General features: G+C 63.6%; 3 protein-coding genes across 3 annotated transcripts; 1 reads left to right on the plus strand and 2 right to left on the minus strand.

Moving 5' to 3' along the window:
- Positions 1-3,002: 3,002 nt before the first annotated feature.
- Positions 3,003-7,694, minus strand: MEF2B (myocyte enhancer factor 2B). Its single transcript, XM_054286590.1, has 8 exons — positions 7,624-7,694; positions 7,287-7,490; positions 7,089-7,220; positions 6,413-6,563; positions 4,671-4,816; positions 4,096-4,195; positions 3,941-4,022; positions 3,003-3,315 (listed from the first exon to the last, which is right to left on the minus strand). Exons 1-8 carry the CDS (start codon positions 7,675-7,677, stop codon positions 3,003-3,005), a joined length of 1,182 nt encoding a protein of 393 aa, XP_054142565.1. The 5' UTR covers positions 7,678-7,694.
- An 8,453-nt stretch (positions 7,695-16,147) lies between these two features.
- On the plus strand, positions 16,148-19,673 carry TMEM221 (transmembrane protein 221). The gene is made up of 4 exons (XM_054286665.1): positions 16,148-16,468; positions 18,093-18,178; positions 18,619-18,970; positions 19,292-19,673. The coding sequence occupies exons 1-4, from the start codon at positions 16,191-16,193 to the stop codon at positions 19,443-19,445; spliced, it is 870 nt and encodes a 289-aa protein (XP_054142640.1). The 5' UTR covers positions 16,148-16,190; the 3' UTR covers positions 19,446-19,673.
- Positions 19,674-19,975: 302 nt separating this feature from the next.
- Positions 19,976-24,001, minus strand: BORCS8 (BLOC-1 related complex subunit 8). Its single transcript, XM_054286618.1, has 5 exons — positions 23,909-24,001; positions 23,324-23,436; positions 22,368-22,432; positions 21,518-21,625; positions 19,976-20,596 (listed from the first exon to the last, which is right to left on the minus strand). Exons 1-5 carry the CDS (start codon positions 23,943-23,945, stop codon positions 20,554-20,556), a joined length of 366 nt encoding a protein of 121 aa, XP_054142593.1. The 5' UTR covers positions 23,946-24,001; the 3' UTR covers positions 19,976-20,553.
- Between the last annotated feature and the right edge of the window lie 329 nt (positions 24,002-24,330).

Here is a 24,330-nt window from a genome sequence, read left to right on the forward strand (position 1 = left end):
TGCCGGTGCCGCCCCGGTGCCCGCCCGAGCCCTGCCCGCCCGGGCCGGTGCTCCGGGATGGCCCCGGGCTCCGCGCTCTCCCCTGATGAGCTCCGCTTATGCATTTCCTCATTAACGAATATTCCCCGCGGCCGAGCCCGGGGGCACCGGGGCGCGCGTCCCCGGCCCGTCCCGTCCGACCGGCGCTTCCCGGCGGCTCGGCCGCTCCCCGCGGCCCCGGGAGAGGCGGGAGGCCCGGCCTGGGCGTCGGACACCCCAAATCTTGCGGGCAGCCCCTCAATTCCCGTGCCCGGTGCTGCGGTGCCATCCCCGCCCTCGGTCTGCCCGGGCGCTTCCCCCGGTAAAAGGCGCTGGGGCGGGGCCCGGCTCCTCCCGCCGCCCGGTACCGGCGGGCCCACTGCCCCCCGCCCCCGAGGGCGCGGATTTAGGGGAGCGGGTGGCGGATTTGGGCTCCTCGACGGAGTTCTGATCAAAAATTCATTAAGAGGCGCTCGGCGCAGCGCCATGAATATTTCAGGGCTTTTGCAAAACAACCGAGCGGGTGTTCGGGGGAGGATGCACCGGGGCACAGGCAGCCCCGCTGCCCGGCTCGGCCCCGGCTGAGGCGGGAGGGGCCGGCCAGCTCCGTTCCGTCGGGGACGCAGCCCCGGGGCTCGGCGCTGCCCCGGAACGGCCCCGGTTAGCGGAGATCGGTCCCGGTTGGGGAGGGCGGCCCTGCAGGGACACCGTGACACAACCCGGAGTGTCCCCGGGCACGGCACGGGCAGAGCTGAGCGTGGGGACAGCGGGGGCACCCCCGGGATGTCCCCTCGGAACGGGGACACCACCCCCGAGGGGCCGATCCGGTGGCAGGCGCTGCTGCGGGACGGAATTACCCCAAACCCACCCACGGCGGGCACGGACGGAAAGGCCCCCAGCCCCAAATTGGGGTGCGGGCACCCCCGGCAGGTCCCAGCCGCAGACACAGCCCCGGCTGAGCCCCCCGAGCCCCCCGAGCCGCCCCGGCGGGGCCTGCAGCGAACCGGGCCGGACCGGGAAGGGCTCACGGAGCCCAGAGGCGGCCCCGCCGGGCCGTGCCCGGGGACAGCAAGGCCGCTCTGTCCCTGCCCGGTGCCACCCCCGCGCCCCGAGGCCGCTGCGGGTCCCCGGTGCCACCCTTGGGGCAGCGCCACCCTGTCCGCCAGGCTGGGGACACAGGGACAGCGAGGCCGCTCCGAGGGACCCGAGCGGGGCTGGGGACGCCCCGAGGCACCCCCCGAGCCCGGTTCGGGACCTGTCGCGACGGGCGGTACCGGAGCTGCGGGCACGGCTGGCGTGTGCGGCTCCCGGCGCTCCCGCCCTGCCCTCGGTGCCGCCGCCGTTCCCGGTCCCGGTGCCGGGTCCGCCGTGTCCCCCGCGCCGCCGCCGCCGCCACCGCAGCCCCCGGCCCCTCCCCGGGGCTCACCTCGCCCTGACATTTCCTGGCGCTCCTTCCATGCCAGCGGGTTGCCATAGCAAATCTAAATCTTACAAACAAAACCAGGGGGAGAGAGGGGAAAAAAAAAAAAGGCCAAAAAAAAAAAAAAAGCCTGATTAGCATATATTCAAATGAGGCGTGCAATAATGCAAACCATAAATCATGCAGTCATTGCTATTCAATCGGAGTCTCTCACCCCAGCCCCCGCTCCCGCTCCCGCTGTATCGCAGCCGCAGGCCCGGCCCGGTCCCAAAGGTGGCCCTGAGGGGACCTGCCACCCTCGGGGGTGGCCCTGAGGGGACCTGCCACACTCGGGGGTGGCGCTGGGCCCGGCGCGGCTCGGCACAGCCCCCTAATCCCGCCTGGCATTTACGGCGCTCCATTAAACCGGGCAAACTCTCCCCAGGATTAATCTCCCGCCCCGGGTTTAATCTGGGGCTGTAATCCATCCCCCCCCCAGCCAGGAAAGGGGCCCTGGGGGTGCGGGGGGGACCCCGGCCCTGCCTGACCCCGCCTGGGGGTGCCCAGGCGGTGCTGGGGGGACCCGAACGCCCCCAGGGTGTCCCCATGGGCTGGTGGCACTGCGGGACCCGCCTGTCCCTCCCTGTCACCCCCAGGGTGCCCCCATGGACCCGCCTGTCCCTCCCTGTCACCCCTAGGGTGTCCCTATGGGGTGGTGGCACTGCAGGACCCCGCTGTCCTTCCTTGTCACCCCCAGGGTGTCCCCATGGGCCCGGCTGTCCCTCCTTGTCACCCCCAGAGTGTCCCTGTGGGGTGGTGGCCCTGCAGGACCCCGCTGTCCCTCCCTGTCACCCCCCGGCAGCGTGGCCGTGCCCAGCACAGCCCCCATGGGATGTCCCCCCGCCCCAAAATCGGCAGAACCCCCAAACCCAGCCCCGAGCTAAAACAGGCTCAGCTCAGCTGGGCCGGGCCTGAACCCCCGCCTTGCCCCCCAGATCTCGATTTTAAGGGGTTTTTCCTCCTCCCCCGTGCTCTGAGGCCCCCGAGAGGCTTTTTGGGGTCACCGAGGGGGTGCGGGCAGTGTCACCTCTCCCGTGGGGACAATGCCACCCCAAGCTGGGCTGCCTGAGCCCAAGAACCTCACAGCAGACACCCCGAGCCCCCCAGCTCTTTATTGGTGCGAAGATAATAAATAGGAAAGAGCCCCTGGCTGGGGGCGCAGCGCTGTGCCCTGTCCCTGTCCCGTGTCCCCTGTCCCTGTTCGCTGTCCCCTGGCCGCGGGACCGGGCCGGGGCTGCCGGTTTGGAGCCGCCGCCGCCGCTCTCAGTCCTGCTGCCACCGCGTGGCACTTCCCGGCCACTCCGGCTGCTGGGGACACGCCGGGGACACGCTGGGGACAGGCGGGGACAGCGCCCAGCGCCACCGCACAGGACACGGCCCCGGCTCCCGAGGGGGCTGGGTGGCACCGGGGGCACGGGGGGCTCAGATGGCGCCGGGGTGGCACCGGGGGCAGGGGGGCGTCCCGAGGGGCTCAGGTGGGGCAGGAGCGGGGGCTGCTCCCCCTGCCCGCGCCCCGCCGGCCTCGCTATCTCTGCCAAACGTCCGCGGGCTGTCCCCTCCGCGCGGGGACAGCGGGGACAGCGGGGACAGCGGGGACAGCCGCCCTCGGCGGGAACGCGGGGAAGCTCTTGGCGAAGCCATCGCGGGGCTGGAGCTCGCCGGGGACTCGGGGGGCCTCGCTGAGGGGCGCCAGGGGGGTGCCCGGGGCACAGCCCAGCCCCGGCGACACCCGCTCCGATTTGATGCTGACGGGCTGCGGGGACGCGCCGGGGACGGCGACAGCGACAGCGACGGCGGCGGCGGCTGGCTCCTCCGCGGGGACCATCCGGCTGCTGGCCCTGCGGCGACAGGGCACGGTGAGGGACAGGCCCCGCGTCACCTGCGGGGTGTCCCCTTGTCACTCCCAAGTTCCTGTCCTGGGCTCCTTCTGGCCCGGTTGGGCCCACACGGCTGTTGGGAGCCGGGGGGGGACGTGGGGACAAGGTCCGAGGGGGATCCCGGCTGGAAATAATCTGGGGGTGCTTCGGGGTGACCCCCAAGAGCACCCGGGGGGGGGGGGGGGCTGCCCCTCGGTGCCGCACATGGCTGGGAGGGGACAGCCGTGGGAGGAGCAGAGTGGGGTCACCCTCGCCTTGTCCCCCCTGTCCCCACCACAGGCCACCCCTGTCCTTACCCCAGCGAGGCCATGTCCCGCCTGCCTTGTTCCCCCTTGTCCTGCCCTGTCCCCCCTGTCCCCTGCCCTGTCCCCTGTCCTGTCCCCCACTCTGTCCCCCACTCTGTCCCCACCCTGACCCCTGCCCTGTACCCATCCCAGGGCCACCCCTGTCCCCACTCTGTCCCCGCCCTGTCCCCCTGTCCCCAGCTGTGTCCCCTGTCCTGTCCCTACCCTGTCCCCTGTCCTGTCCCCAGCTGTGTCCCCCCTGTCCCCACCCTGTCCCCTGTCCTGTCCCCAGCCCTCCTCACCCCAGCGCCGCCACATCCCGGGGGTGCTGCCAGGCCTGGGGGGGCTGCAGGAATCCGGGGGGCGCCGGGACCTCCCCAAAATCTGCGGGGTGGGAGCACAGAGTGAGCGGAGGGGGTGACAAGGGAGGGGACAAGGCTGGGGCAGCGCCACTCACCCGCCGGGGCCGGGCCGAGGAAGGGGAACCCGGCCAGGCCGTGGCTCGGGAGGCCGGAGCTGCCGGGGCTCAGCGTCTGCAGGGCGGGGTACAGCGGCCGCTGCGGGAAACGGGGGCGCCCCGATGGGTTCTGGGCCCCAAATCTCAAACGGGGGGACCCCAATGGGTTCTGGGCCCCAAAACCCGGGGGAACCCTCCAAACCCCTCCCTGAGCCTCCCAGCAAGGAAGGGGCGCATGGGAGGAGCGGGGTCTTGGGATGGGACAGCAACATGGCCTTGGGGACAGCTGTGTGGCCTTCGGGACAGCCATGTGGCTTTGGGGACAGTTGTGAGGCCTTGGGGACAGTCATGAGGCCTTGGGGACAGCGGTGTGGCCTCGGGGACAGCAGCATGGCTTTGGAGACAGCCGTGTGGCCTCATGGACAGCCGTGTGGCAATGGGGACAGTCATGAGGCCTCGGGGACAGCCATGTGGCCTTGGGGACGGCCATGTGGCGCTGTGGACAGCCGTGTGGCTTTGGGGACAGTCATGAGGCCTTCAGGACAGCCGTGTGGCCCTGGGGACATCAGACTCACCGCCGCGGTGCCGCCGCTCCGGCCGCCGGCCAGGCCGCCCTGGCTGTCCCCGCGCCGGCCCTCGGTGCCCAGGAACAGCGGCGGCGGCGTCTTGGTGGCCAGGGCGCGGCCCAGGCCGGCGGCGGGGAACAGGGGGTAGCCGAGCCCTGGGGACAGACGGACAGCGGGACGCGCGGGTGAGCCCCGGGGATCCCCGGTGTGCCTGCACGGGGCCGCGCTCCGGCACGGCCGCTGCCCCGCGGGCCCCCGGGGTGCGACAGGGGTGACAGCAGGGCAGGGCTGGAGGGGGCTCTGGGCCACACACTGGGGACAGGGGCTGCCTGTCACCATCCCTGCCTGCCCCATCCCTGCCTGTCACCATCCCTGCCTGTCCCGTCCCTGCCTGTCCCTATGCCAGGATTTGGGGTGCTGCCTGTCCCCACCCAAGGGTTTGGGGTGCTGCCTGTCCCCATCCCAGGATTGGGAATGCTGCCTGTCCCCATCCCTGCCTGTCCCCATCCCTGCCTGTCCCCATCCTGTGCCACCTCCCACCCCAGGAGGTTTCCCTGCTCCAGCCCCGGGTTTGTGGCGTTTCCAGCCCCTTTTCTGTCCCCGCCAGGGGCTGAGCCTCCGTGCTGGGCTGTGCTCGGTCTGTGCCGGGGCTGTGCCCAGGATGGGCACGGGTGAGGGCGCAGCTGCCGCCGGTGCTGGCGGGCACAGGAAGCAGCTGGAGCCGCCCCGGGCCGGTGTTTCCGCAGCTGCGGCCCCGCTGCTGCCCACGCAGCCCCGGCCCCGCGCCCGGGCAGGCCCCGCGGGGGGAGCTTTGCATGCGGGGCCGGGCCGGGAAAATCCCGCGGGGCTCGGGGGGGACGGGGTGGGCACGGCCGGGACCGGGCCAGGGCGGGAATGGGGTGCCCGGGGTGGGAATGGGGTGCCCGGGGTGAGGGGTCCATGGTGGGGACGGGGTGTACAGAGTGGGGGGTCCATGGAAGGGATGGGGTGCCCGGGGTGGGAATGGGGTGCCCGGAGTGGGGGGTCCATGGTGGGGACGGGGTGCCCAGGGTGGGGGGTCCATGGTGGGGACGGGGTGTACAGAGTGGGGGGTCCATGGAAGGGATGGGGTGCCCGGAGTGGGAATGGGGTGCCCAGGGTGGGGGGTCCATGGTGGGGACGGGGTGTACAGGGTGGGGGGTCCATGGTGGGGATGGAGTGTTTATGGAAGGAATGGGGTGTCCATGGAAAGGAGGAGGTGCCCAGTGGTGGAAACGGGGACCATGGAGGGTATGGGTGCCCAGGGTGGTAATGGAGTCACCATGGAGGGGATAGGGTGTCCATGGAGGAAATGAGGTGTGCATGGTGGTAATGGGGTGTGCATGGCAGGGATGGGATGTCCAGGGGGGTGATGGGGTGCCCAGGGTGGGGACAGGACCCCCACGGCAGGGATGGGGTGCCCATGGTGGGGATGGGGCGACCATGGCAGGGATGGGGTGCACATGGTGGGGATGGGGTGCCCACGGCAGGGATGGGGTGCCCATGGCGGGGATGGGGTACCCATGGTGAGGATGGGGCGACCATGGCAGGGATGGGGTGCCCACGGCAGGGATGGGGTGCCCAGGGGGGTGATGGGGTGCCCAGGGTGGGGACAGGACCCCCACGGCAGGGATGGGGTGCCCATGGTGGGTGTTGGGGTGCCCAGGGTGGGGACAGACCCCACGGCGGGGTCCCCTCCCCTGTGCCCACCCCCGCGGTGTCCCCGAGCCTACCTGGGGGCAGCGGCCCCGGGGACCGTCCCGGCGCTTTGGGGGCCGCGGCTCTGAGGGCGGGGGGGCGGCCCGGGCCCTGCGGGGAGCCCAGGGAGCCCTCGGGGGCCGGCGGGGAGCTGCCGTAGGCGGCCTCGGGCAGCGGCACCGGGCTCTGGGGGACACGCGGTCAGGGACAGGGACAGGGACCCTCGGGGACATTCAGGGACACACGGGGGGTCAGGGACAGGGAGCCTCGGGACCCCAGAGGACCCTCAGGACTCTGCAGGACAAACCAGATCCCAAAGAGAGGGAGGGGACAGGACCCTTGGGGGACCCTCGGGGACCCTGCAAGACAAACCAGCACCCAAGGCCAGGGAGGGGACAGGACCCTTGGGGACCCTTCAGGATGAACCATAACCCAAGGCCAGGGAGGGGACAGGACCCTTGGGGACCCTTCAGGATGAACCATAACCCAAGGCCAGGGAGGGGACAGGACCCTTGAGGACCATCGGGGACTCTCAGGAACCCTTCAAGATGAACCAATACCCAAGGCCAGGGAGGGGACAGGACCCTTGGGGACCCTCAGGACCCTTCAGGACAAACCAGATGCCAAGGAGGGCATGAGGACCCTGCAGGATGAACCATAACCCAAGGCCATGGAGGGGACGGGACCCTCCACGTGCCACCCACGACTCACATAAAACCTGGGCCGCGCCAGGGCCAGATCCGCGCCCTCTCCGAGCCTCCTGCTCCTGTCCGCGGGCGGCTCCGGGCCCTCGTCCAGCTCCAGCTCGTGGCTCTCCAGCCCCAGCCCTTTGCGCTTGAGCGTCTGCGAGGAGGGCACCGTGAGCGGCTCCCCGGGCCCCGCGCGCCCCGGCGCCGCCCCGGGCGCTACCTCGAGGATGTCGGAGTTGGTGCGGCTCTCGTGGGGCTCGCTGTACTCGGTGTACTTGAGCAGCACCTTGTCCATGTCGGTGCTGGCGTACTGGAACAGGCGGTTGGTGCTGTTGAAGATGATGAGCGCGATCTCGCAGTCGCACAGCACGCTCAGCTCGTACGCCTTCTTCATCAGCCCGAATTTCCGCTTGGTGAAGGTCACCTGCGGGGGGCCGGGTGAGAAAACCCCCCAAAAACGGCGCCCAGCTCTCCCGAAAACGCTCCCCACGGCGTAATTCTGCCTCCCATCCTCCTCATCCTCTCCCTGACCCCACCTCACCCCGAGCAGCCCCCACCTGCCGGTTCCGCTGGTCCAAAATGCGGCTGATCTGGATCTTTTTGCGGCCCATTTCGGCCTCCTGCGCCGGGCTCGGGGCTGCAAGAGAGCGAGAGACGCCTGAGCCCCGCGGCCCTGGGGCTGTCCCCAGCCACAGTCCGCCCCGGCGCCGCCAAAAATAAGTTTGGCCGCGAAAAAAGATCGATTTTCGGAGGAAGTTCGGTCATTTCTTCTTCCGCGAAGATGGTGGCCAAGCGGAAAATGGGGGAAAATCAGGAAATTCTGCTGGGTTAGAGGGGAAAAAATCCCCTCGGCCTTGCCCAGCCAGCCCATCCATCACTCCCCGAGCACCTTCGGGTGAGGCCGTGATCCCAAATCACGGGGTCCCAAATCCTGGGGGCTTTGGGAGCAGAGTTCTCACCTCAGACCCCGAGGCTGCTCCTGGAGCTGCTCCTGGAGCTCTGTGGGATGGGGAGAGCGTTTAAAAGGGGCCGGGCTGGCAGCGGGGAGGGTCCCTCAAACAAAAGCGTTGGTTTGAGGTTTAAATTTGGGGATTTTTTTTTTAATTTCTTTTTTTTTTTTTTCTCAAGCTCCAGCAGACTAAATTTGCCCTCCGCCACTCGCAGGCCAGGAAGTGGCTGCACGAGGAGACGGCAAAGCGAAACCGCCCGCGCACCCTCGTGAGCCAGCCCGGGACAGGGACGGGGGCTGGTGACACCGGTGACACCGGGGCTGAGGGGTGCCAGCGCCCCCCGAGCCTGTCACAGCGCTGGGACACCCCAATTCCTGTCACATCCCCTCAATTCCTGTCACATCCCCCAATTCCTGTCCCTCTGTCACCCCCACAGCGCTGGGACACCCAATTCCTGTCACATCCCCCAATTCCTGTCCCTCTGTCACCCCCACAGCGCTGGGACACCCCAATTCCTGTCACATCCCCCAATTCCTGTCACATCCCCTCAATTCCTGTCACATCCCCCAATTCCTGTCCCTCTGTCACCCCCACAGCGCTGGGACACCCCAATTCCTGTCACATCCCCCAATTCCTGTCACATCCCCCAATTCCTGTCCCTCTGTCACCCCCACAGCGCTGGGACACCCCAATTCCTGTCACATCCCCCAATTCCTGTCACACTCCCCCAGTCCCTGTCCCACCCCCCAATTCCTGTCCCTCTGCCTCCCCCCAGCAAGAGCCACCCCAAATCCCCCAATGCCACCAAGGGGGCAGAGCCACGGGTGGCACCGAGCTGTCCCCAGCGTGTGCCCACCCCGGTGTGGGGACAGCCCCGGCCTGGCGCTGTCCCCAAGCCCGGGGCAGGGACACTGCGCGGTGGCAGCTCCGCCTTGGGGACAGCTCTGGGGCCCCCGTGCCAGGCCGGGTGCCAGGGGGCAGTTGGGGACCCTGGGGTCCCCCCGCGTGTCCCCCTCCCCCTCTCGACGAGCGCGCTGCCATTTCACCAGCGTGCTCGCCGCTATTTTTAGCCGATCAAAACTAATTTTAATTTATGGAAGGAAATTGCGCTGCCGTTCCCACGGCCCCGCTGCCACCCTGTGTCCCCGGGCCCACGCACGACCCCCCCCGTGCCCCCTCCCCAGGGCCTGGGGGTGCCCGGAGCCCCCCGGCCCCGCCGGAAAGGGCCGAGAGTGAATTCCCCGGTGGAAAAGGAGAGGTTTTCCCGTTCCCAACCATCCCCGGGGGTTCTCCTGGCTCCCACACCTGCAGCACTCCCTGGGGACACCCCGAGCTCCCCGGGGGTCACTTTGGGGGTGGCACTTTGGGGCTGCACCCCGGGTTGGGATGTTTGGGGCTGGGGGTGCTGGCCCGGCTGTGACCCCCCCGAGTCCCTGCAGAGCCTCAGCCTGGGGGGGGACTGGGGGATGGAGGGACGGACACAGGGATGGACACAGGGATGGACACAGGGATGGAGGGATGGATGGATGGACACAGGGATGGACACAGGGATGGACACAGGGATGGAGGGATGGATGGATGGATGGATGGATGGATGGATGGATGGATGGATGGATGGACGGACGGACACGGGAATGGATGGATGATGGATTCATGGATAGATGGACACAGGGATGGATGGATGGATCCATGGATCCATGGATGGACGGCTGCATCCCCCACCTGCAGCAGGGACATGAAATAGCTCCAAGGATTTTCCTGGGGACAGCCCCCTGCAGACCCTTGGGTGCTGCGGGACCTCAGAGCCCCATGGGGGGATACGCAGGGGGGCCTGGAAGGTTCCAGCACCCACAGGGTGATTCCAAGGGGGTCCTGAGAGGCGCTAATTGGGATCGGGATTGGGTTTGGGTTTGGGTTTGGGTTTGGGATCGGGATTGGGATCGGGATTGGGATCACTCCCACCTCACCCCAACCATTCCAGCGGCACCCAGCACCCACAGCTCGGCCTCACCCCAAACCCCACGCTGGGATTTGGTTTATAACCAACCCCACAGCCCCTCTGTGCCTTCAGGGGGCATTTGCTCAGCGCCAGGGGTGTAAATTCCCAGTTCCAGCTCCGGATTAGTGAGCTGAGACCAAAGGAACCCCGAGGGAGCCGCGTGCTCTTTCCGTGAGCCACCGTGAGACCCCCGTCACCACAACGGGGCCTCCAGCACTGCCTCCACACCCCTGGATGGGCCCAGAAACCCTAAATCCACCAAATTCATCCCAAAATCCAGGCAGGGGGGGTATTAAAGGAAAAAGCTGCTCCAGGACTGAGCGCTCCCTTAAAACACCCCCGAGTCAGGGTCTCGGAGCTGCCCAGGGATTCATCCTCCCATGGGGTACAGAAAGTGCAGGAAAGGGGGTTTGTACCAAATTATGGGGGTTTTGCTGCAAATCTGAGAGCTGGGGGTGACTGGGAAGGACTGGGGGGGGATTGGTTCTCAAACACCCGCTGGTGGCTTTTGGCAGCTCCCGAAAAGCGTTTTGGGAGAAAAAATCCAATTACAGCAGGGAGAAAAGAGTTTCCATCCCGAGGGAGGGGAAAATCTGAGCCAGGAGCAGCAAAACTCCACGGGAGGGAGAGGAGGATGGTGATGGGACCAGGAGGGGAACAGGGGTGGGGATGGGGGTTTGAAATGGGGTTTGGAATGGGGTTTGAGAAATGGGCTTTGAAATGGGGGCTTGAAATGGAATTTAAAATGGGGGTTTGAAATGTGGTTTGGAATGAGGATTTAAAAGGGGTTTGAAATGGAATTTAAAATGGGGGTCTGAAATGGGAATTAAATGGGGGTTTGATATGGAGGTCTGAAATGGGGTTTGAAATGGAATTTAAAATGGGGGTCTGAAACAGGGTTTGGAAATGGGGAATTTAAATGGGGATTTGAAAGGGGGTTTGAAATGGGGGTTTGATATGAGGATTTGAAATGGGGTTTGAAATGGGGGCTTGAAATGGGGTTTGAAATTGGGTTTGACATTGGGTTTGAAATTCGGTTTGAAATGGGGTTTGAAATGGGGATTTAAAATGGGAATTTAAGATGGGGTTTGCAATGGGGGTTTTAGCAGCACCAGGCCCCGAGTGCTGTGCCCAGAGGCCAAGCCCAGCCCTGGCCCCGTGGTTTGGGTCCCCTGGGAAGGGCTGAGCTGCTGTGAGCAGCGTCCCGAGCCCGGCGCAGGGAAAAGCCAAAGTTGAGCGTGGAGTTTGTGCTGGGCCCTCCTGCTTTTTATAGGTTGTTTAAACAAGTGACCAGTACAAACCAGCAGGGGCTGGGCGGGACTGGGAGCCGGGGGGAGCGGGCTGGGAAATGGGGGAGAGGTGGGGACGGGCCCTGAGGGGGTTTGGGACCACCAGGACCCCTCAAACCCCTTCCCTGCATCCCAAACACCCATAGCCATAAACCCCTCAGGTTCGGGGGCTCTGGGGACAGTGCCACCCTCAGCCCCGCTGTCACTGTCGCTGTCGCTGTCCCCCTGGGGGTGACACAGAGCGAAAGCCCCGGGGCCGATGGGTGGAGGATTTTCGGTTCCAAAATGAGTGTGAGGAAGGAGGAAGGATTGAAATGGCCCCAAAACCGAGGCAGCTCCCGGCCCTGGGGAGGGTGGACGGACACACGGACCCCCTCAGCCCAGGGCATGGCCAAGGCTCCATGCAGGGAAGGAACCCACAGTTCCCATGGGATTAATTGGGGGGGTCCCCACTTGGTGCTGGGGGCACCCAGGGCTGGTCCTGTGCCTTTGGGGTTGCCTGGCGCTCAGAGCTGCTTTGTCCTGACAGTCCTGAGGGGATTTCTGGGAGGAGGAGGGAGATTCAAGGGGTCTAAATTGTCCTGATTTCCCCCCAGATCCTTCTGGGTGCCCCCACAGCAGCGTGCCAGGCTCTGCAGCCCCTCAGTGCTGGATCCCAGCAGGGCCCCTCTCCCTTTGCACCAAAGTCTCACAAAGTTTCCCAGGGGCTTGGGAAGGTTTGGGGTCCTAAACCAGACCTGAGGCCTGGTTTAGGCTGATTTAGGCTGGTTTACTGACTAGTTTACTGCCTGGTTTAGGCTGGTTCATTGCCTGGTTTATTACCTGGTTTACTGCCTGGTTTGCTGCCTGGTTTAGCCTGGTTTAGCCTGGTTTACTGCCTGGTTTAGGCTGGTTCATTGCCTGGTTTACTGCCTGGTTTAGGCTGGTTCATTGCCTGGTTTACTGCCTGGTTAAGGCTGGTTCATTGCCTGGTTTATTACCTGGTTTACTGCCTGGTTTGCTGCCTGCTTTAGGCTGGTTCATTGCCTGGTTTACTGCCTGGTTTAGCCTGGTTTACTGCTGGCAGGACCCAGCAGGATCCCTCTCCCTTTGCACAGAACTTTCCCAAAGTTTCCCAAATCACTTTTTGGGATGCCGTGGGTGCCCTGGGCAGGTTTGGGGTCCTAAGCCAGACCTGGGGCCTCACCCACGTCCCTCCTTCCCCCAGAGCTCCCCGATGTCACTGCGCCGTGCCCAGCTGGCAGCGGGGCACAGGGCCAGCCCTGGGTGTCCTGATGGTCCCCCCGCTCCTTCCCCAGCCCCAGGGATGCCCGGGGGGTCCCGGGGGTCCCATCCCCCCTTTCCTGCTCATCCCGAGCTGCCACGGAAATTCATTCCCTGGGAAACTCCGGGCTGGCAGCGCTGGGAGGGTTTCTGTCATTAAAAGAGTAAAAAATCCCTGAGGATGGGGACAGGGACAAGGACAGGAGGGACAGGGACAGGGACAGGGACAGGAGGGACAGAGACAGGAGGGACAGGGACAAGCTGGCAGCGGACTGTGCTGGGCAGGAGGATCTGGCAGAGGATCCACCTCACTCTCCACGGGTGCCAGGGGGACCCAGGTGCACTGGGACACCCTGGAGATGCCACACGGAGGTGCCACCACCCTGGAGATGCCCCTGGCCGGAGCCGCGGCCGCGTTGTCCCCTCCCGGGAGCGGGAAGGGACCAGCACGTGCCCCGAGCAGCCAGGGTGCTGTGCCACCCCGCGAGGTGACAGCGCCATCGGGGCTGACCGGCCGCGCTGTCCCCGCTGTCCCCGCCGCCCGCCGCTGCCGTGCCTCAGTTTCCCCGCAGCCCCCGGAGGCGCCGGTGGCCCCGGGGGCGGCGGCGGGGCCGGGGCAGGGCGGCTGTCGCCCAGGCTGCACTTTTGGGTTAAACCCGGGCGTTCCTCCCTGCGCAGACACGAGTAAAAATAACCGGCCCGGGCTCGGCGCAAACCGCAGTCTTTTTATAGCCCGCCATCCCGAGACGGCGGGGCGGGGGCCGGGGCTCCGCCGTGCCCAGAGCCGCCCGCCGGGCGCCGGCCCGGCCGCACCGGCCCCTCCCGGGCCGGCCCCGCTCCCGCTCCGTGCCCGGGCGCCCCGGGATGCGGCGGGGGCCCCGGCGGGGGAGAGCGGGGCAGGCAGCGCCGCTGCCGCCGGTCACCGTGCCCCGTGCCCTGTGCCGGTGCCACCGGAGCGCGGGACCCCCGTGCCCGCCGCGGGACACGCACCTGGGCAGCCGCGCTCCCTCCTCGGCGGCCCCGCGCGCTCCCGGCGCTGCAGCGGAGCCGGGGAGCCCCCGGGGCCGGTCCCGGTGCTGGTCCCGGTGCTGGTCCCGGTGCTAGTCCCGTTGTCGGTCCCGGTCCCGGTCCCGGTCCCGTCCGTGCCCCCGGAGCGCTGCCGCCGCCTGACCGAGCAGCACCGCTCACATTTGCATAACCCCGCCCACCCCGCCCGAAGATTTGCATACAGCGGCCGGACTGCTCTGCCATTGGTTAACGGAGGGTGTGTATTTGCATAGTCACGCCCTTGTCCGGGTGAGGGGCGGGGTGAAGGAAAGGGGCGTGGCCGGGAGTTCGGGCGCTGCAGGTGGGAAAAGTGAATCCGGGGAATATCAGGGAATAGCGGGGAACTCAGGGAAAATCAGGGAATATAGGGAATATCAGGGTAATCGGGGGAATCGGGGAACATCAGGGAATATCAAGGGAATCAGGGAATATCAGGGAATTCAGGGAATATCAGGGAATAGCATGGAAATCAGGGGAATCAGGGAAATCAGGGAACATCAGGGAAATCGGGGAATATCAGGGAAAAACTGGGAATTCAGGGAATCAGATGCCACCCAGCCCCACATTTTTGCACCCCGGACATCCTGGGGGTCCTGTCCCGACTCCCAGTCCCGGGAAGACCAGGAGGAAAACCGGGAGAAATGAGGAATTTCTGGATGAGGCTCTCAGGCGTCGGGGACGTGACATCTTCCCCAGAGCTGCTTTTAAAGCTCGTGATTTACAGAGCGCAATTAGGGGAGTGTTAATGAGCCTCGCCAGTAATATTAATTGATCCCGAAGAGCGGGTGGGGGGAGAACAGAAGGGTCGGAGCTTCGGCAGAGTCCGAGGTGACACGTCCAGGTGTCCCCTCCAGCCCTGGGACGCTTTGGGGACACTCAGGTGGCTCTTTGGGTGTGGGACATCCCTGTCCCGTCCTGTCCTGTCCCGTCCTGTCCTTCCCTCACCTCGGACTGTCCCGGTCCAGCCCGGGTCAGGGCCACTCCAGCCGCGCCAGGCAAAGCCGTGTTTGGGGTTTTGGGGACAGGGACCCCGCGGTCCCCCCGGGTCAGGGGGTGCCCCGCTGCTCCTTCCCAGCTCCCAAAGCTTTGAGCTCCCTCTCGAGGCTCCTCCTGCCCCAAAATCCCGGGATTTGGGGGAGTTTGGGGTGCCGGGTGTCCTGGGATGGGAGCTGCACCCCGAGGGACACCGGCGGGGACACGGCTGAGCTGTCACCGCCCGGGACACGGGAAGGGACAGAGCTGCCGTCACCAGGAGCTGCTTTGGGGACCCTGGGCCGAGTCCCAGGGACCGCCCCCCCCTCCGGGCCCTCCCAAAAACGCTGGGAAGGAGCCGGGAGCCGAAGCGCCGCTGCTGCTGCTGCTGCTGCCAAGGCCAACACGGCGGGACTGGAAAACAGCCCCGAGAGCGGCACGGCCCCGGTGCCAGCGGGAACCGCCCACGCGGGACCGGACGGGGGGACAGAGGGGACAGGGAGGGACAGCGAGGGATAGAGAGGGATAGAAAGGGACAGCGGGGACAGGGAGGGATAGAGAGGGACAGACAGGGACAGAAATGGACAGCGGGGACAGCAAGGGACAGAGAGGGATAGAAAGCGACAAGGAGGGACAGAGAGGAACAGAGAGGGACAGTGAGGCACAGCAGGGACAGCCAGCACTGCTCCAGCGGACAGGAAGCTCAGCTCGGTCTGGATGGCACAGCCCGGCTGGGCACGGCTGCTGGCACAGGGATGGGGGTGGCACCCCGCTGTCCCCCGCTGTCCCCCGCTGTCCCCGTGTCCCTCCCCGCGGGAATGGCTGTGCCGGGAAGCGCGGGGCCGTTCCCGCGGGGTGAATTCCCCCGGGCCGGTCCTGCTGGGAACCTCGAACGGCCCCGGGGACGGCGCTGCCGGGCGGGTCCCGCGGGGGCTCCGCTTCCCAGGGTATTTATGAGGCCTGGGAAACGCGCGGGGGTTCCGAGGGCCGGCCGAGGGTCCTTTCCCAGCCTGGCGGGACTGGGAACGTCCCGGGAGCTCCCCGGGGGCCGCGGGGACGGTCCCGGCGCGGGTGGAGGCCAAAGCGCCGCTCCCGGGGGTGCGGGGACCGCGGGGCCCCCGTCCCACACCGGGGTCAGTCCCGCGGCTCTCCCGGGGAACGGCAGCGCTGGGAACGGGAGCGCGGCTCGGCGCCCGCCTGTCCATCCATCCGTCCATCTGTCCATCCGTCCGTCTGTCCATCCATCCGTCCGTCCGTCCTCAGTCCCCACCCCCGCTCCCTCCGCTCCCTCCTGCCGCCCCCAGGAGGCTCCCGGGGCCCCACCGGGGGCGGAGCCGGCCCGGGAGGGTCCGGCGTGGAGGCAGGACCGGGGGCAGAACCGGGGGCAGGACCGGGGGCAGAACTGGGGGCAGGACGGGCCCGCCCCGGCGGACCCCGCGGAACGGCGGCAGCACCGGCCCGGTGCCCGTTCCCGGTGCCCGTTCCCTGTTCCCATTCCCCGCTCCCATTCCCCGCTCGAGTTCCCGAGTCGGGGAGCGCACGCACTTTCGGCACCCCCCGTGCCCCCGGTTCCCCCGGTTCCCGGTGCCGGTACCGGCCCCGCCATGCCCTCCGCGTACCCGCAGCGAGCCCTGACGGTGCTGCTGCTCTTCGGGACGCTGTCGGCCGCCATGGCGCTGCTCTCCTCCAGCCTCATCTTCCAGCTGCCCTCGGGCCGCGCCGCTCCCGGAGCGCTCCCGGAGCCCGTGGCCGCCGCCGTGCTGCCGGTGTCGGCCGCGCTGGCCGCGCTCTGCCTGGTGCTCAACGTGAGCTGCCTCCTGCTCTGCCTCCTGCACGGCTACTGCAGCACCGAGCTGGGCCGGGGGCAGCGCGGGCCCGAGCGGTGAGAGCCCCGAGCGGGGACACCGGGAACCGGGGCTCGGGGGGCTCGGGATAAACGGAGACCGGGGCTGGAGGGACCGGGAGGCTCGGGAGAGGAGGGGACCAGGGCTGGAGGGGCTCGGGAGAGGCGGGAACCGGGGCTGGAGGGACCGGGGATGCCCGGAGGGGTCCGCACAGAAGGGAAGGGCAGGAGGACACGGCGGGATCAGGGAATGAGGGGTCCCGGTGCCGACTCCTCCGGTGCCCCAAAACCTCCGTGAGGATTCGCTGGGTCCCCTCCAAAAGGGGCTGTGGGGAGCAGTGGGTGGGAAATCCCCCCAAATTCCTCTCCGTGAACCCCAGGGCTGGAACTGAGCCCTTTAATTTGAGTTTTAGACACTCCAGAAATCGGGACCGGCAGGTTTAACCTGGCTGCACAATCCAGGGGGTTTCATTTCCACGACTGGAAACTCCTGGATCTGGGATGGGCTGGGGGCTCCTGGCCCAGCGCCTGGGTTAAAACTAAAAAACAGCTCTGGGATAATCTGGTTTTAAAGGATTTTGGGGACGACTGGACTTTGTGGGGTGGCTCACGCAATTTTGGGACCTCTCTGACTTCAGTCAAAACTCGCTGAAAGGGAATGACGACGTTTCATCAGCTCCTTTTTGTCCCTTAATTGGAGAATCCAATCAGTCCCGGCTCTGCACGGAGCACCGGGCTGGAGAAATTCCAGCAGCGCCTCCTCAGCCGCTTCCAACGCTTCATTAACGGAGGAGAGCAAAAATATTTCCCTAAAAACACAAAAATTTCCCACAACAAACTCGGCTTTTCTGCTGGAAAATGAACAACAAAAAATTCCCCACCCCGAGCTGTGAATTTTCCATTGATCCCAGCCTGGGTTTTGGGCTGTAACTGCTCCGTTTGGGAGCTTTAAAGCTGAAATTTGGGAATTGCGAGGTCACAGGTGAGGAAAAATCCCATTCCCAAAACCTCCCAGAGCAAAGCGCGGGGAGGCTCTTCCCCAGTAATTCGAATTTCAGGAGGATTCTGCGCCTCTCCCTGGAATCCTCCAGCGATCCACTGCCCTGTGCCTCTGTTTCCCCGGCCGCGGCTGGAGCTCTCCGCTCAGACCGGGAGGAAAGGCGGGGTTCGGGGCCGCGGGCTCGGGGCATGGCCAGGAGGTGGCGGTGATGTCCCCGCGCTGCGGTGGCGTCACGGGAGCCGCTCAGTCCGCGGGACCTTCGGCGCTGTCAGCGCGGATCGGGGCTGCGAGCCCCAGGGGCTGCCGTGACCCCAAACTGCCACTGTCACCCCCAACTGGCGCTGTCACCCCCAATTGGCGCTGTCACCCCAAACTCTGCTGTCACCCTGAACTGCTGCTGTCACCCTGAACTGCTGCTGGCACCCCAAAGTGACGCTGTGACCCCGAATTCCGCTGTCACCCCAAACTGGTGCTGTCACCCCGAACTGGCCCTGTCACCCATTCCAGATTTTTCCTGGGCTCAGATCAGGACCAGGATCATTTCTGAGTTCCTCCGTCCAGCCTTTTCCCCGGGCTCAGAGCAGGACTGGAGCCTGCCCAGATCTGTTTTCCCTGCCAGGAGCCCCTCCCGAGGCTGATTTCCCTCCTTTCCCTGTTTCCCAGGGCTCTCCGGTTCCTCCTGGACAGCCGGGGCGTCCGGCACGCGGCCATCGGCCTCTTCTGCTGCGGGGTCTGCCTCTACCTCACAGGCAAGTGACCCCAGTGTCCCCCAGTGTCCCCAGTGTGTGTCCCCCAGTGCGTGTCCCCCAGTGGAATTTTGTAGGGGCTGGAGGGGCCCAGAGATGGGAACGGAGCTGGAGAATTCCTGAGGGGGCTGGAATTTCCACATCCAGGAAATTTCCAAATTTTTCCAAGAATCTCCAAATCCATCCCTTAAGTAATCCCAGCTCCTGAGCTCTTCTCCAGCCTCAGCCACTCCAGGAATTCCCAAATCCATCCCTCCTTAATCCCAGCTCCTGAGCTCTTTCCCAGGCTCTCCTGAGCTGTCCCTGAGCCTTCTCCAGCCTCAGCCACTCCATGAATTCCCAAACCCATCCCTGTTCACTCCTGAGCCCTTCTCCAGCCTCAGCCACGGCAGGAATCCCCAATCCCACCCATTTTCAGGGTGCCCTGTCTGTGTCCCCCGCAGCCCTGGCCCTGTCCATGCTGCTGCTGTTCCAGCTGGAGGCCGGCATCGCCGGCGCCTGCATCCTGACCTCGGGAGTGCTGCTGCTGCTGCTCTCGCTGCTGCCCGCGCTGCTCCGCGCCTCCCGCACCATCTCCTGCATCTCCCGGGGCTCGGAGCCTTCCCAGGCCCTCTGCGAGAACCACTCGGCCCAGCCCGGCCCCGGCACTGCTGCTGCTCCGCGGCCCCGCAGGGAAATCCCCCGGGAATTCTCCTTCCCGCCCTCCCCGGAGCGCAAATCCCGGCCGGGCTCGGCCTCCAGCAGCAACCCGAGCTGCGGGAGCGAGGAATTCCCGAGGGAATCCCAGTGGGAATTGTCCGGGAGCAAGGAATTCCCAAAGGAATCCCAGTGGGAATTGTCCGGGAGCAAGGAATCCCAATGCCAGGACTGGTCCAGGAGCAAGGAATTCCTCAGGGAACCCCAGCGGGAATTGTCCAGGAACAAAGAATTCCTAAGGGAATCCCAAGACTGGTTCGGAATCAAAGATTTCCCCAGGGAATCCCAGGAATTATCCAGGAGCAAGGAATTCCCCAGGGACTCCCAGTGGGAATTGTCCAGGAACAAAGAATTCCAATGCCAGGACTGGTCCAGAAACAAGGAATTTCCAAGGGAATCCCACCGGGAATTGTCCAGGAGCAAGGAACCCCAGTCCCAGGACTGGTCCCGAACCCACAGGACACTTCTGGATTCAGGGCTGCTGCAGGAGCAGGGACACCCCTGGAATGCCAGCAGCAGGGAGATGAGCAATGCCATGTCCCACAGAGCCACCAAGGACTCCACGCTGGTCTGAGGGAAATCCAGGGGTTTTCTCGAGGAGGAGTTGATGGTTTTTTACGGTTTTGGGGTTTTTTTCCCTGGAAAAATTCCTTTATCCACAGGGAAAATCCCAGTGCTGCCTGCCTGGGAACCCAAATCCATCCCAGCTGCGGGAGAGGATCTGGGGAGCAGAAATTGGGATCTTCACCATTTCAGCATTTCAGCCTTTCCCAGCAGATCCCGGCTGATTTCCCTTCTCCTTCCTCCCTGCTCCATCCTCATCCTCAGCACTGGCACGGACGGGGGATTGGGGTGGCCATGAGGGGGTTTGGGGTTGGGAAAAGCAGATTTGGGGTGGGGGAAACGCAGATTTGGGGTGTCACTGCTACTATCCCAAACTCCACCTGTTATCCCAAGAGCAATTCCCCTGGAATTTGAGTCCCATTCCCTGAATCCCCCTGGAAAATCCAGGAGGGATCCACACCAAAAGTCTGCTCCCTCCCAGTCACCTCCAAAGCCAAGAGTGAGAGAAAAAAAAATCCTTTTAAAAATTCTTTTTTTGTAGTATTTTAAGGAATTTTTTCTCCCTTGAAAGCCTAAAATTCCACATTCCTTTGCTCCATGCCCTTGGAAACCCCAGGATAAAAAAGGAGCTCCGAGCTCCCACGGCCACAGGAGAAAAGCTGAAAACCTTCAAAAGGAATTTTCTGGTTGGTTTTTTTTTGAGATTTTTTGTTGGTTTTTTTTTTTTTCCTTTTTATTCTCATCCTCATTAAAACCAAACCCAGCAATTCCTTGGCAGCAGCTGGGAAAGTTTCTCCTTGGAGAATTCCTCCTCAACAAAAGCCTGGAGTGCTGCTCACATTCCAGCTTTTTACACGAAATTCCCAAAGCAAGACCTCATCTGGGAGGTTTTTTGGGAAAAAAAAAAAAAAAAAGCCTGGAAACAAAAAAAGGGAAGGATAAACACAAACCCACCCTGTTTTCCATGGAAAAGAGGTCCCAAAAAGCAGGATTTGGGATTTTCCAGCTCTTCTTTTTTGTGTTTTCCTGGGAATTCAGGGGCTTCTCCACCTGTGCAGCCCCAGAGGTTTCTTGGCTTCTTCCCAAGGTTGGGAAATTCAGGATGAAAAACCAGAAATTCAGGAAGTGCCCGGAGGATTCTTGGCTTGGGGGGTGATGGTGCTGTGGGAAGAAAGAGGAAAAGTCAAATTCAGCAGCCTGAAAATGTGGGAAATTTGGGAAATTAAAAAATTCCCTCTGCTGGTGGTTGCTGGGATAAGGGGCTGTTGTTGGGGCGGCACAGCCATTTCTGCAGCATGAAAAATCCCAAAATATCCCCTCCAAAATCAAAAGAAATCCCCAAAATCCCTCAGATTTTTTTTAAATCCCCCCAAAAAATCCCTAAAATTGCCCCACAAAAAAAATCCAACAAAATAAAAAAATTCTCCCACAAAAAATGAAAAACCCCAAAAATCAAAACAAATCCCCCAAAAAGCCCTCAAAGCTTTCTTTTAAAAGCACAAAAATTCCAAAAATTTTGGGGGTACCTCTTCCCAATCCCTGCATCCCCAAACTCTTCGAATATCCCCAAAAATCTCCCCAAAATCTCCCTAAAATTCCATTTATTCCCACTTTGCCCATAGCAAACAGCGCTGTTTTCCCCCAGGGAATGGGGAGCACGCAGGGATTGCTGTCCTGGACAATCCTGGAATTGTTCCCCAGGATTTTGGGGGTACCTATTCCCAATCCCTGCATCCCTAAACTCCAAACAATTCATATCTCCCAAAATCCTCTCTAAAATTCCATTTATTCCAAATTTTCCCATAGCAAACAGCGCTGTTTTCCCCCAGGGAATGGGGAGCACGCAGGGATTGCTGTCCTGGATAATCCTGGAATTGTTCCCCAGGATTTTGGGGGTACCTCTTCCCAATCCCTGCATCCCTAAACTCCAAACAATTCGGGTCTCCCAAAAACCTCCCTAAAATTGAATTTATTCCCACTTTTCCCATAGCAAACGGCGCTGTTTTCCCCCAGGGAATGGGGAGCATGCAGGGATTGCTGTCCTGGACAATCCTGGAGCTGCTCCCCAGGATTCTGGGGTACCTGCGGCCCTGGGCAGCGCTGAGCTGCTCCTTCATGGCAATGGAGTGCCTGAGCAGGCTGTCGATGCTCTTGAAGTAAACGCTGCTGTCGGTCATGCTCTTGATGGCACTGCAGAGGGGGGAAAGCGGCAAAAGTGGGAAAGGAGGGAGCAGGACGCAGCTGGAGTTCCCAAATCCTGCTTGTTCCCCCTCTAATCCCAGCAAAGTCCAGGTTTGAGGGGTTTTTCATTGGCAGGAAGCTGGGGAAATTTCATAAAGTTCTGAAATTCCTGCCAGGAGTTCCCAAATCCCAACTCATTCCCTGGATCCTGCTGGGTTTCCCAGCCTGGAATTCCAGGATTTTCCCTCTCAAGGTGAAAATCCCAAACCCCAACTCATTCCCTGGATCTTTCCACCCAGAATTTCAGGAATTTCTCTCTCAAAGTGAAAATCCCAAATCCCAACTCGTCCCAATTCATTCCCTGGATCCTTTTGTGTTTTCCAGCCCAGAATCTCAGCCTCAAATTGTTCAAAGCTCATCCCAAATCCTGACTCATTCCCTGGATCCTGCCTGGGTTTTCCAGCCCGGAATTTCAGGAATTTCACCCTCAGGGTGGAAATCCCAAATCATTCCCTGGGTTTCCCAGCCCAGAATTCCAGGATTTTCCCTCTCAAAGTGGAAATCCCAAACCCCAACTCATTCCCTGGGTTTTCCAGCCTAGAATTCCAGGAATTTCCCTCTGAAAGTGGAAATCCCACACCCCAGCTGCTCCCACCCTCATTCCCTGGATCCTGCCGTGTTTCCCAGCCCAGAATTCCAGCAATCCCAGCAATCCCAGGAATTTCCAGCAGTCCCAGCAGCCCCAGCACACCTGCAGGCGTACTCCACGGTGTAAATGGCTCCCTGGCTCTGCTCCTCCCAGCTCTGCATGTCCGACTGTGGGGGGGAACAAACACAGCAGGGATCAGGCAGGACCTGAGCTGGGAACGGGACCCGGGGAGGGAATTCCTGCCTGGGATGGGATGGGATCCATGGGATGGGATGGGATGGGATCCATGGGATGGGATGGGATTCCCAGGGGACTGGGGCTGCCCCTGGACCCCGGGAATGTCCCAGCAGGGAAGGATCCGAGGAGAACCCGGAGCTGCTTCCAGAGGGGGAAGGGGCTCCAAAGGAGCTGGAGAGGGTTTGGGATGAGGGAGGGAGGGACAGGGCACAGAGAATGGATCTGGGATGAGGGATGGAGGAACAGGGCACAGGGAATGGATCTGGGATTTGGGATGGGAATCCCAGGGCACAGAGAATGGATCTGGGATGAGGGATGGAGGAACAGGGCACAGGGAATGGATCTGGGATTTGGGAATTTCAGGGCACAGGGAACGGGTTTAAACTGGAAAGGGGAATCTGGGTGGGATTTGGGCAGGAATTCCCGGCTGGAATTCCCAGGGAAGCTGTGGCTCCCCCTGGATCCCTGGAATGTCCGAGGAAAGTGGGAGAAGGATCCAGGGAAACCTGGGAGCTGCCTCCAGAGCCTCAAGGGGCTCCAGAGGGATTTGGGATGAGGGGTGGAATGCCAGGAGTCAGGGAAGGGATTTGGGATGGAATCCCAAGGCACAGGAAATGGATTTGGGAATTCCGGGTCCCAGGGAATGGACTTGGGATGAGAGATGGAATCCCAGGGATGGGATCCCAGGGCACAGCTCCAGGCCGGGCAATTCCCGCGGGGATTTTGGGGCAGGAATTCCCGGAGGAGCCGCGCCTGCGGGCTCGGTCCCTCAGCTCCCGGGATTCCCGAAACTGGGAATTGGGATTCCCGGGGTTCCCCACCTTGTGCTGGGCCAGCTCGGGCAGCGAGCGCCGCACGTGCTCCTGCAGCCGGAACAGCGCCACCGAGGGCTCGTTGGCCAGCACGTACAGGCTCTCCGTGAACTTGTCCGTCACTGCCGGGAGAAACGGGAAAAAACGGGAAAAAAACGGGATTAATCGGGATACGGGGGGAGCAGGGCTAATCCAGGGACATAGCTCAGCGGAAATCCAGAGAAATCCAGAGAAATCCATGGGAATCTCTCCATGGAAATCCATGTAGATCTCTCCACAGAAATCCATGGGAGTAAATAAAAATACCTCCATGGAAATCCACATAAAACCTCAGAAATATCTCCACAGAAATCCATGGAAATACCTCCATGGAAATCCACAGAAAATCTCGGACATATCTCCGCAGAAATCCACACTAAAATCTCCAAGGGACACCCAGGCGCTCTTTCCCACGGCGGATACAGGCCGGCAATGAAACCACAACAGCCCAGCAGCCAAACCACCGCGGCGGGGCCTCTCCCAGCCCACCCCCGCCGGTCCCGGTCCTGTTCCCGTTCCTGGTCCCGCCTGTCCCGCTCCCGCTCCCCGTCCCACCTTTCTTCACTTTCAGCTGCATCTCCGGTTCCTCCATCCCGCCCGCCGCCACTTCCGCTTCCGCCGGCGCGCCCCCGAAACCGCCCCGGGCACGGAAAACAGCGCCGGCTGGAAACGTGTCCGCGGGACTAACGTTCCGCTTTGCTTCCCCCCCCCCCAAATCGGTGTCACCCCGCCCTGACCCCCCCCCCCCCCCCGGTCCTCGTTGTCACCCGCGGCGACACTCGGTGGCTCCCGGTTTGTAACCGCGGGGACACTCGGTGGCTCCCGGTTTGGCCGTGCTGCCCTGAGAGGCGTCTGGGGGTGTCGCGGCCTTTGCCCCCCCCGGTCCCCAAGGTGTCCCCACGGTGTCCCCACGGTGTCCCCAGGCCGGGCGGTCCCGGGGCCACCCCCTCGTGTCGCTTTACGGCCGCTCTCGGGGG

This window comes from Melozone crissalis, unplaced genomic scaffold (assembly GCF_028551555.1).
Source record: "Melozone crissalis strain CALT ecotype California unplaced genomic scaffold, PUWL_Pcris_2 ptg000054l_1, whole genome shotgun sequence".
Classification (NCBI taxonomy): domain Eukaryota; kingdom Metazoa; phylum Chordata; class Aves; order Passeriformes; family Passerellidae; genus Melozone; species Melozone crissalis.

Coding starts and splice junctions, on each gene's coding strand:
- MEF2B (XM_054286590.1), bottom strand. CDS start 7,677: ATGGGCCGCAAAAAGATCCAGATCAGCCGCATTTTGGACCAGCGGAAC. Junction 4,196..4,670: donor GGAGCGGCGGCACCGCGGCG/GTGAGTCTGATG, acceptor CGTTTCCCGCAG/CGGCCGCTGTACCCCGCCCT. Junction 3,316..3,940: donor CGGGATGTGGCGGCGCTGGG/GTGAGGAGGGCT, acceptor CTGTCGCCGCAG/GGCCAGCAGCCGGATGGTCC.
- TMEM221 (XM_054286665.1), top strand. CDS start 16,191: ATGCCCTCCGCGTACCCGCAGCGAGCCCTGACGGTGCTGCTGCTCTTC. Junction 16,469..18,092: donor GGGCAGCGCGGGCCCGAGCG/GTGAGAGCCCCG, acceptor CCTGTTTCCCAG/GGCTCTCCGGTTCCTCCTGG. Junction 18,971..19,291: donor AGGGAATCCCAGTGGGAATT/GTCCGGGAGCAA, acceptor ATTGTCCAGGAG/CAAGGAACCCCAGTCCCAGG.
- BORCS8 (XM_054286618.1), bottom strand. CDS start 23,945: ATGGAGGAACCGGAGATGCAGCTGAAAGTGAAGAAAG. Junction 22,433..23,323: donor CCGAGCTGGCCCAGCACAAG/GTGGGGAACCCC, acceptor TCCCCCCCACAG/TCGGACATGCAGAGCTGGGA. Junction 20,597..21,517: donor AGCGCTGCCCAGGGCCGCAG/GTACCCCAGAAT, acceptor TTCTTCCCACAG/CACCATCACCCCCCAAGCCA.